At 38.9% G+C, this 11,617-nt stretch overlaps 1 protein-coding gene across 3 annotated transcripts; it reads left to right on the top strand.

Moving 5' to 3' along the window:
* Positions 1 to 1,141: 1,141 nt before the first annotated feature.
* zc2hc1a (zinc finger, C2HC-type containing 1A) lies at positions 1,142 to 8,616 on the top strand. Of its 3 annotated transcripts, none has more exons than XM_034212033.1 (10): positions 1,142 to 1,248; positions 1,932 to 2,005; positions 2,813 to 2,929; positions 3,105 to 3,131; positions 4,097 to 4,238; positions 4,563 to 4,708; positions 5,587 to 5,692; positions 5,845 to 5,920; positions 6,130 to 6,234; positions 7,156 to 8,616. In XM_034212033.1, the coding sequence occupies exons 1-10, from the start codon at positions 1,230 to 1,232 to the stop codon at positions 7,289 to 7,291; spliced, it is 948 nt and encodes a 315-aa protein (XP_034067924.1). In that variant the 5' UTR covers positions 1,142 to 1,229; the 3' UTR covers positions 7,292 to 8,616. The 3 variants fall into 3 exon arrangements, with proteins under 3 accessions (XP_034067924.1, XP_034067922.1, XP_034067923.1); XM_034212031.1 differs by having other exon boundaries at positions 5,587 to 5,734; XM_034212032.1 differs by lacking the exon at positions 3,105 to 3,131 and having other exon boundaries at positions 5,587 to 5,734.
* Positions 8,617 to 11,617: the final 3,001 nt, after the last annotated feature.

The following is an 11,617-nucleotide window of genomic DNA, read 5'->3' as shown; positions in this document are numbered from 1 at the left end:
ATGGCACAGACTAGTCAGTGTTTGAAAACAGTGATCGTGTTGTGATGAAAGCAGAAAGGCTTTAAGTAGGCTAACACTTTGACTGTGGTCTCATAGCATCTGGCTGTGAATTGCTCCATTCAGATGACACATGTGCTCAATATGCCAAACTGGGAACTTCCGAGTGCTCTGGGCAAGTGTTCGAGCCAAAAAGAAGCCACAAGAGGATACACTAGTTTTATTGTTTAAGGAGATGATCACCGTTATCTTCAAATGAGGTCTGTTACAGGACAAGGTTAAAATATAAAATAAACAAAACTACCAATTGGCCATATTTTATAGACCACATTGTATTGGTGTGTAGCAAACATGTATAACAATTTGCGTAATACTTCCATATCAGGTAGATTTATATTTGTCTGTTTCATTACGAAAATATGTAATTAACATATTTCCAAATAAGTCTATTCATTACACTGTTAGCTTATATTATTGTTCGAACCTTGCAATACTATATAAGTAAAATGAGGAAGGGTTCCTTATATCAACAAAATTGCAAACTTGGTTTATTTAAATGCATTATTTGGGAAGGATGATGATGGGAACAGGAGAACAGCATGGATGTAGAAAAAGAAGAACAGCGGTTTCCTCCGTAATACATCTATGGCTACCTTCCACACCCATCGCTGTTTAAAGTGCCGTGCAGTAACAACCAATGAAATGGTCGGATGTTGGCAAATGAAGACAAATGAGTTGCTATTGGTAGCCAAAGATCAGTAATTTCAAGATAGTTCATCCTCATCCCAAACCTACGAAATCCAGTGTCTGTTAATTTGACCTAAATTATAAAGTAACATATGTAAGAGCCTACTGAATCCTGAAAAATGAATATGAATAAGGGATTATGTAAAAATATAACGTATACACATGCAACCTAAATATACATACATTAAAGAAGATATCATGAGGAAATCCTAGTAACATTTTCTGCTAAAGACATAACCACATTGCCTACAAAATAAACCTTCAAAGCAAAATGTAAAGCTTCCAAAAAGACCATATATTTAAATCTACATTCTTTATTTCTGCAAAGTACATTTTTCTTAGCATGAATTGATGTTATTTCACCAATTTAGGAGTCTACCCTCCCTATTTTAGCGAAGCCGGAAGTAGGCAGGGGGGAATCCTCTCACTTCCACTGGCTGCTTTTGATCGTTTGTAACAACAGAAGCATCAGACAGCATAACCTAATGATGGAAGAATTTGAAGGTGAGAGAAATAACTCTCTAATGTGTTTATTTGATCTGTTTTGTGGCTAAGTCGGACTCACAATCTCACGGTCTTTGTCCTCACACATGGGCGGGTTCCTTTTTGCTTTAGTTAACCCGTTTTTGTCAACGACCTCCTTTTTTGTGTGGGGTTTAGCCCAAGTAATGCTAGGTAACGACAGGGCCAAAGATGAAGCTAGCTACTCTTGATGTGATTCCTACATTAGCATTAGGAGCTATCCACTGTTAGCATGCTGCTAAATAATAACACTTGCCATAAATTAAATCGTTTTGTTCGTATTGATTCAAGACGCTAAATGTGGGCAGCAACTACCGTTACACTCATATACTGACGACATGTACTGTAACTACTGTCCTACTAAAATACCTTCAGTTTTCCCTGGCATTTGTATGTTAATGGTGGAGTTCGTGTAAAATGAACTAATGTCTATCAACGTAACGATGTATAGCATTGTGTTTTTGTGCCAACAACAATGATTTATGTGAGCGATAGTGAGCATTTATTTAACTACCATGTATCAAATATGGTGAACAATCCCAATGTTAGTCTACACATGACCCTTTTATCACTTAAACAAATATGGCCAGCTGTGGTTAATTACTGTTCTTTTGCATATAAATCATCCTTTACTGTAACACACATACATGTGTTTATTGTTGCAGATGGTGAAGCTCCTTCTGGAGAGGAGCTGATACAATGCACCACCTGTAAAAGATGTTTCTTCCCTAAAGTCCTGGTAAGAAATGATCATTTGTAATATTCTTAAAAGAGATATAAAGCCATAGTGGCTCAGTAAGTAGGGCGTGTTCGATCTCATTTTCCTCCAGACTGCATGTACTTTCTCCCTAAGGCTGTGTGTGTATGACTGGGCATTCAGATCAGATCCTGATGAGTGAATGGGTGAATGCTGACATGTAGTATAACAGCGCTTTAAGTGATTAGAAAACTAGAAAGGCTCTATTCAATGCATCTCCATTGACTGTAGCACTCCAAAGGAAGATACAGTGTTTTAAGAGCAGGTACATTTCGAAAATTATGCATGCACTAAGAATTTGTTCTAGCTAGCAAGATATCAGCTGTTTCGATGGGTTATTGGCTCCAACCCAAATAGCCAATAGGACTCTGTGAAGAGCTCTTTATAAGTTAAGACTAAATGATTGTAAACTTTCACTTATGATCTTTCTATGAGCTCAAATATATTCTCAAATGTAAATTCAAGAGTACAAATTGTAGATAGCGGTTTCTAATGCCATATGTACAAAGGAATCAAACATAACAAATGCTGGGTTTTACATTTGGAGCTTTCTCAAAGGTGCTACGTATAACAGTGAGATGTAATCTTTTGGGATGAATCTCTATCCAGAAGTTATACAGTACATACGAAACACCTTTTTATTACCCACGCTGTTTTGGCTCTCATAATGTTTTGTATTCAAAAATATATAATGACTATCCATGAACTGTACACATTTCAAATGTCTGCAAATGTTTCTTAAGCTTTTAGAAACAGATTAAGCTTGTGTATTTGTAAATCTCTCACCAGGGGAAACATGCTAAGATCTGCCAGAAGTCCGCCGCTAAAAGGAGGAAGGTTTTTGACTCAGGTCGACAGAGAGCTGAGGGAACAGACATCCCCACGCTTAAACCCATCAAACCAAAGGTAAGACTAATCCAAAGCAGAGGGATGGAAAATCTAACTTTAAAATCCCACACAGTTAAATCGGATTAGAATTAGGTAGCAAAAAATGGCTTTAGCTTGTACATCCGTCTGAAAACTCCCCGTGATGTAAAAATGTAAGCCTGAATACATTTAGATGCTTTCGATTGTATTTCAGTCACAAAGTTCATCTTCTTCTGGAAAAGTAAGTTGATTTTGTTTGTCCTTTCTTTCTGTTCATGGGATTTTAGTGGCCTAGTTAAATCACTGAAGTTTTGTATATTCTGATTTCTCGCTTTCAATTATTTGCCTAAATAGTCTTGAGATATTTTAACGCATACTGGCGGTAGTATTGTTTTATAAGACCCTAATCTACAACAGACAATAAACAAATGAATGTGCATCAAGGCCCTCCACTCATTGGGGCCAGTGTGAAGTCCGTTGCATTGCAGTTATTTAGATTTCAACTAAAAAACACTTATATTTCTGGTGTTTTCGCTTCAACTAACTGCTGCACACTTGCTCTGCCCTCCACCTGGAATAACAATATTCCCAGTGATCATGTCATGTGATTCTCTCAGTAGTACATCATTACCACTTTGAAGTCCTTAAATAGGAGGCAATCTGTGAGTCGAGTCGTATATATAGAATTAACTAGAAATATGGTTAAAGGGAATAAAGGAAATATACTGTCGCTTCAGTTCTCTCAAAGTCATCTTTGTTAGTGAGACAATCGTGCGTTATTGAAGACTGTAACTGCATAAGATGAAGCAGGAAGTCAGCAGGGATATCATGTTGCCACAGAGACGACTCAGAGGACGCTCTCTGAACTACTTCTGTCAAAAATCATCAGCTTTAGATAAGACTCAGACTGCCACTGTGGGAAAACAAATATTTTCTTTTAATGTCAATGCAAAATAGAAAAAAAGTGAATTGGTTATGACAGACAGAATAGTTGCATTCATTAAAAATACTCCTAAATAATTGGAATACCAAGGCTTTTATTTGTTGAACATGGAAAGTAACTAGAGACTGAGTACACAGGTCACTTCAAGTAATGACTCCGTATAGCAGAGATGAGGTTTCCCATGTCAGCGGCATAGCTGTCTGGTTGTGGCTTTTTAAATGGCTGCTGTAACGATGCATCTTGTCTGTGTGGCCTCCTGCCAGGCAGAACCCCCGAAGAAGCCGTCCAACTGGCGCAAGAAGCATGAGGACTTCATCGCTACCATCCGGGCTGCCAAGGGAATCGATCAGGTCTTGAAGGATGGAGGACCTTTACCCCCGCCTCCCCCTGCTACTTATGACCCAGGTAACATGTCGCTTTATAGAGAGTGGAATTAAACAAGAAACTTAAGTGACTGTAATAACTAGAGCTGTATTATGGTTACTGTTAAGAAACTGTGTCAACTTGTGAACAATCAGCTGCTTTCCAGGGCCCATGATTAATGTCTTTTGACACAGTAGAGCAAAGATTTGGAAAGAAGTGGGAAATGGGATTGCCTCATTATGTGGAATACCAAATGTTTGTTTTTTTACAGTTGAGAGAAAATAAAAACACCAGTAAAAGGCACATTTTTGTCACATAGCTAATGCAGTTAAAGGTCGATTTTCTCACCCCCTGTTTTGTCTTTAGACTATGTCCAGTGCCCTTTCTGTCAGCGGAGGTTCAACGAGGGTGCAGCTGACAGACACATGAAGTTCTGCCAGGAGCAGGCGGCCCGTATGCCTAGCAAGGGCAACAAGTTAGGAGAAGTGAAGAAGCCTGCTGCTCGCACACCGGTACACAACTGCCCACACTGCACCGCTTATTATACCCGCACTAATAGACACTTTGGAAAATAGTTGCATTTGGTAGAATTCTTTAAAAATGTTGAGGATGCGGGATCACATGTGCAAACATTTACCATTCATTCCTCATTTGAATCTGATGAAACATGCACTGAAAAGTGTGTTGACATGGAAAAGATATTCATTATGCATTGCACACACTCCAAAATAATGAAACAAGTTGTGTTTACCCCCTGTAATTGTAATGATTGTATGTGTAGGTAGCTACACTCTCCCAAATACTTGGCTAAGGCAATTCTTAATTTCTTGTAATTGCCAATTATTTTTCTAAGTGAGAACTGTTGTCTGGAATCTTTAATAATTCCTTATCCGTTATCACCGTGGTGAGACGCCCATTTGCAGCAGGTGTAGAATTACCAGTCACTTAGCAACTACAACACATGGGTGGGGGTTTCATCTGAAAGCCAATAAAAAAACACAGCAGGGTCCAAACCATTTTGATTAAGAGCTCTGCATGTTTTCATATCATTGGTCATTATGTCACAGTTCCCAAATGGGCCATGGTGGGATACATTTATTATATTCTAGTAATGGATATGCCGTTAAGCTCAGTCAGTGTTTTTTTAATTGTCTCAGATATTTTTCCTTGCAACAGTTTAAAACATGTTGTTACACCTGTAAGTAAAGCCAAACCATTGTACACATTTTAAAGTGAGTGCCTGTAGGCTATAGTATAGTGATGATGACCTATGTTCTCTATCCTTATTACTGTGTCTCCAGGTAGATGCTTCACTTCCCCTGATGTTCCGTTTTATGCAATTATTTATGTTACATTTCTTCTCTCTTTGCCTCCCCTTACTCCCTCTCAGACCAAGCCTTCAGCTCCGGTGAAGAAGGTGGCCTCTCCTGCTATGTCCTCCATCCCTTCAGCCTCCTCTCGTTTACCCCAGAGGTCAGGCATCGGACAGCCCTCTGGTACGGGTACAGCTGTGTCACATCTGACAGTTCTATATGTGTGTGAGGGATTTATTTTAACGCAGTGACTCAGGTTAGGATAAGTACAAGAAGTACTGTAAAATGCCTCTGTTATAATTTCTCTTTTTTTTTTTCATCCTCGTCTGCTCTAGGGATCTCTTCTAGTAAGATCTCTTCTGCAGGTTCATTGAGGACTAATCCCTCAGGCTTGACAAGCCCTCTGTTAGGGTCAGTACACACACACACACACACACACACACACACACACACACACACTGCACTGGAAGAGTTAATTAATAATTTGAATACAGTGGGTCAAGTACAAAGTGAGTTTTAAACCTAAAACTTGCCTATTTTAAACTTTGATCTGTCTTTAAAAACACAAGGGGTCTGCATTTTACTCATCGTTGTCTTTCGTCTCTTTGTTTTTTTCTCAGTGTTGGAAGTAAGACCCGGGGAGTGAGCTCTGGCTACGGCCCGGCGAGGAACACTCAGTCTGGAATAGCACTCAACAAGAAGAAAGTAGACAACTACATATCCAGGTGAGACAAACGGGGTTTATTTTTATTTTTATAAAAACACAACACAACCACCATAGTCTTGATAAACTATCCTGACCTCCTGTGGTTCATTGGTGTATTGCATAAATCTGTGTATCCATTCAGTAACAGGTGTTACACAATAGATTTCTCATGAATGGTGCCTCATATGCACATTGCAGCTTGCAAGCCATTAAGCTGTTTGCTTAATAAGATAACCCTAAATTCTTGATATCAAATCACCATTTAGTGCTTGCAGTACACCTTGCATAGAGCTTAAAGGTCCATGTCATGGCCATTTCTACTGATCATAATTCCATTGTTGAGGTATACTAAAATAGATTTATATTGGGCAATGTTCCAAACTCACATCGGTTTCTCATACAGCATCTCTATATAGTATGTGTATTCACTCTCTGTCCTAAACGGCTTGTTGGAGCTCCTGCTCTAGTGTGTGTGTGAGGAAGTCCGGATTGGTCCAAACGTAACGGCTCTGCGGACGTAACGTCACTATACCCGAAATACGTCACTATACCCAAGAAGTAAACAATGGAAAAAGAGAAATGTCCAACGAGGCGTTCTGGGGCAGCATAGACAGGTATTTTCTGTGTTAGAGTTTTACTCGCTACAGGGTGTACTTTGAGGGTTTGTGACTGCAGACCGTTTACATGCAGAAAAACCTTCATAACACAAGGGGACGGGTGATAACCAGAAAAGCATGACATGGGACCTTTAAGTATTTAGCCTACCTATACTATTATCACAACACTCAAACATTCGCATGATTTGTTTACATGTATCGCTGGCTCTCATATCGATAATACTTTTCAACGTTATCAGCAGCTCGGCACTAAAATGATGAAAAACAGCTGAATGAACTTTGTTCTCACTTTGCTGTTTGCTCATCTTTGTTGAATTTCCCAGGAATGACAACGACGGCAGTGACGAAATCGACAACGGTGGAGTGAAGAGCAAGTTCTGTCGTTCCTGTGGGACCAAGTACCCTGTTGAATCAGCCAAATTCTGCTGCGAGTGTGGGCTCAGGAGGATGTGTATTTGATGCCGGTCAGAAGAAGGAGAAACTAGACGTATGGGGATGCACCAGGACTCAAAGTAGCATCAGAATTTCACCAAAACCTATCCGTCTGTATTTTCACGCTCGGGTGTAATTTCACGACAGCAATGTGGTGTGATCAGCAGAATGTCCAACGCTGCTGTGTTTTCTTTTCTACCTGCTTCATATCTTCATGGATTTTGCTGGTCTATTCCTCTATTCTCAATCTATCAGTCCTGCTGAATATATTCAATTTCTGATAGTACACATTTCCTTTTTCCAAAAAAAGTATGATCATAATCTACAATAAAGTTGATTGTAGGCTGATGGATTTAAAACTGAACTTGTATACAGTTATGTTAAACTGTTATGGTTCATGATATCAGCAGCTTTTGAGAGGAAAATAAACATCCAGTAATGTAAAGAATCTCAGTATGAATTGGTAATAAACCTTAATTGTATTGTCTTTGGACAATTCTAAAGGGTTTAGCACCCTATAAAGAAGAGTACATTGAAGGAAAAAACATAAGTAGAGAACAGATGAGTAAGAGATTAGATCGAATTGAAGAAGCCGGTTGTACAATGTAATACGAGTCATTTGGAGGTGTTATTTCCCTGGTTTCTCTATCCTCATTCAACCGTGATCTGAAATGCACTCCTTAATCCCATTTCCTCAAACTGTTCCAATTGAAGTGCAATATGATTGACTACTGAGGAAAACAACGTGGTTATTCTAAAAGTAAGTGTGTTGTAATTTTGGATCACCTTGTCCAAAAAGGAGGTCACTTTACAGGCACCGCTTGTTTCAGCTTAAGATCAGCATTGTCCGCCTGACGTCTCTAAACAAAAGTAGCAAAAGTATTTTATTCCCCCTCATTTTAATTATTTATTTTCTTCTTCCATTTCGCTTTTACTGAATGAACTACGACTGAATCTTTTTTGTTAATGTCAAACGGAATTAAAATGTGTTTTTGGATTGAAATGAAACCTAATTGAACTTGGGTTGTGTTCCAGTTACAATGTCCTACTATTGAGTCAGTATTCAGTGCATTAAGGTATTGAGGGTCAAATGCTCTTTATGGAAGGGATTGACCCCTCTCCTTGATATTGGCGCACATTGACAGGTAGGGAAAGGCACAGTGACTAAGTACTCTTTCATTCCTTTGAGAACTAAGGTTGCAATTGTCAATAAGCCATGAAACGTAATTATATGTTACATGAATGACATGTTTGACAGGTGTGTTTCCTGTACTGATCGTTAGCCTGGTTACAGTTGTGCACTTGATGGCATGTATTTTATTTTCCACCATCAATAAATGTCTATGAAGACAGCTGTGGGAGTTGTGAGAGTCTGTTGAAGAGACGGGAAAACATTACTGCTGTAATACTATAGAATTAAATAAGTTACACATACACCTTTACTTTGTTTTATAGATAAATATATTTGGAATACATATGCCATATACAAAAGTAGTTGCAACATTTTACAAACAGAAATTAGCTACAAGTTAATTAGTCCCAGGAAGAACATATCTGTTGGGGAAAAGGCTGCCTGCCAATATTATTTCTGGAACGCAAACCAACAAATGGCCTATTAAAAAATAATGTAGAACAACAAATGTGGCAGTTAAGCATTTTGCTCCCCAAAATACTGTACCACCCTAATAGGACTCTTTTTCATTCATTAGGCAGGCACCATTAATCAAATCACCAACTTTATGCGACAGGAAAGCTTATTAGACATAACAGTCAGGTTTGTGTGTCGAAATCAGCCATCTGTGGCAGACTGCTTTTAAAATATCAATTACACTGTGATTAATGACACTGAATGATGAATCAACACAATGTCATTTTAAGGAGAGTACCAAAGACTTGACACACAGCCTAAAACAAATGAGCTTTAACTTAGACGTGTCAGGGCTGGTTTCTGTGCCAAAGTGAAAGTAAAACTACTTGAGCACCTTAATATTTCCTGCTCATGCTTGATCTGGCATCACTGAGTGCCAGTAACTGTCATCGTTTTGCTTAAAAACAGTTTGCAGCTTTACATCTTAGTTTCCTTTTTGAATACAGCCACCAACGTCAAAGAGCTTCTTTGTTCAGTGAACATGGAGTCTGCAAGACATTCTTGTGAACTCTTCACAAAAGTGGGCGGTTAATAATGCACACTTGGCCTTCAGCACAGTGTGCAATAATCCATTATGTCAGACAGCCTTGGAACTTCCAGTGGGCTTAATAGCTTGTGTTGGCGTAGCTTACAAATGTATCTAAAAGAGTCAGTAGTCAACGTCCATAACATGTTGCAAGAGAGATTTACTGATAGCTTAAATAAGATGGAAGATTCCGCTTGCTTAATCCAGTGAAGGACTGCGAGAGAGGAGAACTGGCATGGATGGCATGGTTTTGCTTCACATTGAGTTTGGTCTCAGGTGTCTGCTAGGATAGTGTTCAGCATCTGGTAGCAGTTGGTCATGGCAGACAGGATTGCCTCGGCTTTGCAACGTTTTTTAATCTCCTTTTTCTTCTGATTGTTTCTTCTTTTTCTCGCTGCCTTTCTCCTCCTTAACCCCATGCTTGGTTCTTTGGTCTAGTAAATAGATGTCAACACACACAAACAATGACATAAACATCAGTTATGCAAGTGCCTTTTAGTGATAAGCGCAGCATCAGAATGCAGTACACACATTATTGATGCATATGTATCCCCTTATAAGACGACACACGGCTCAATCCACAGTCTGTCCAGGAAAAATCTAAGTCTGACCTCTGATAACTGACTAATCACAGAACACCATCCTGCTCCTGCCGTATATGGGGTTTGATCAAAGTACAGTATGCCCATTCAAACTCAAGAATCAAACCAAAACCTTCCATGGTACATTGTGAGTCAGCATTTTAAACCTGTACTGATCTGGTGAAGCCTGAGGCAGAATTAGACTGTTTACTTCACTGTATGACTCAGACAAAAACTATGATCTTGAATCATTCAGTTTGATCCTAGACTGTTCAAAATGAAGTACAGGTTCACAAAACATTGTTCATTCAAGGGGAAAGAAGGTGGTGTTTTGAGTAAAATACAAATTAGATTCCAAATAAATCACAGACTGAAAAGTAGTTAAAATGCAGACAGGTGAATCAAAAAGCCCCAAATCACTTTTCATTTCATTTTGGTGCACAAAAAGGCATAGAGTGACCGAACATTCTTCAGGCACACTTTCCGCTATGGCTACTTTCTGCCGGGCACCAAATATGAGTGTACTTGGGTTCAAATAGGTTTATGTTTGGATACACTCACACAGGCTATATAACCTCACTGAGTCACCTTCTCTGTGGCAAACAGAAACACGACTGCAGTCCGCCAACATTAAAGGGCCAAAACTCACATGGAGAAATGGAAAACATGTAAGCAGGTCACCCTCTGCTGCCCCTTTTCTAAAGATGAATTATGAAATCAATTATTAACGAATCTTTACATTTTTACACAAATAAATATGCCTAGACTTACCGGTTTCTCGTGACAGGGGCACCTTACTGAATTTAGGACGGTCGTGACCAGAAGGTGTGTGGGATAAATGTTTAAATTCAAAATTCTCATTTTGCAGGTTAGGTTGTGCAAGGTGCTCACAATATCCTGCAGAAGAGAGGGAGAGGAGTCAAAATGTGAGTCATACAGTGCACGCCCTCAGTCAGTGACCACAGCCTTTTTTTGTTGTATGTTGAACAACCTTTGGTCTGGAGAACAGCTGCACTACAACTGCTGACTGCAACAACAAAATGATGGGCAGCCTTTAATCAAATCTATCACAAACTGTTGAATGAGACTGATATCGGCTCTCTTGGTGGTCTGATTTTAATGTACACCAAACATTTCCCCAACATTTATTGAACTGTGATGGGGTTTATTGTTACCTTTTTAAGCGTTTAAAAAAATATATATATTTCAAGTGTTACTCAGCAAATCATTCACTAAAACAAATAATAAAACATTAAAATAATTATTTCTCACCGCGTTTTCTACCGTGCAGCCACGGATCCTGTGTTTCAGTGCTGGGCAGGATGAGTTTTGCAACAAGGTTGTGATAATCCCATTCTTGAAAGGATGAAAGCATTACCGTGGTAAATATTAGACGTTATAAAACAGGGCAGCTAGTTTTAACTCTTAGCTCTTGTTAATTATGTTTGTGAAACGTTTTTATTGCTTTTTCAGATCATTTTGAAGTTGGTAAGTGTTCTTTTAATAGCACAAGCACAGTTGTTTTAAAGTTATCTATTCAAAGAAAACTTCCCATAGAGGACTCAAAATATGTTTTCCAAAAGCAAAGTCCCGTAGAA

This window comes from Gymnodraco acuticeps, unplaced genomic scaffold, assembly GCF_902827175.1.
Source record: "Gymnodraco acuticeps unplaced genomic scaffold, fGymAcu1.1, whole genome shotgun sequence".
Lineage (NCBI taxonomy): Eukaryota > Metazoa > Chordata > Actinopteri > Perciformes > Bathydraconidae > Gymnodraco > Gymnodraco acuticeps.
Note: the sequence above shows the minus strand (reverse complement) of the source record. Positions and strands in the feature narration are given on the sequence as shown.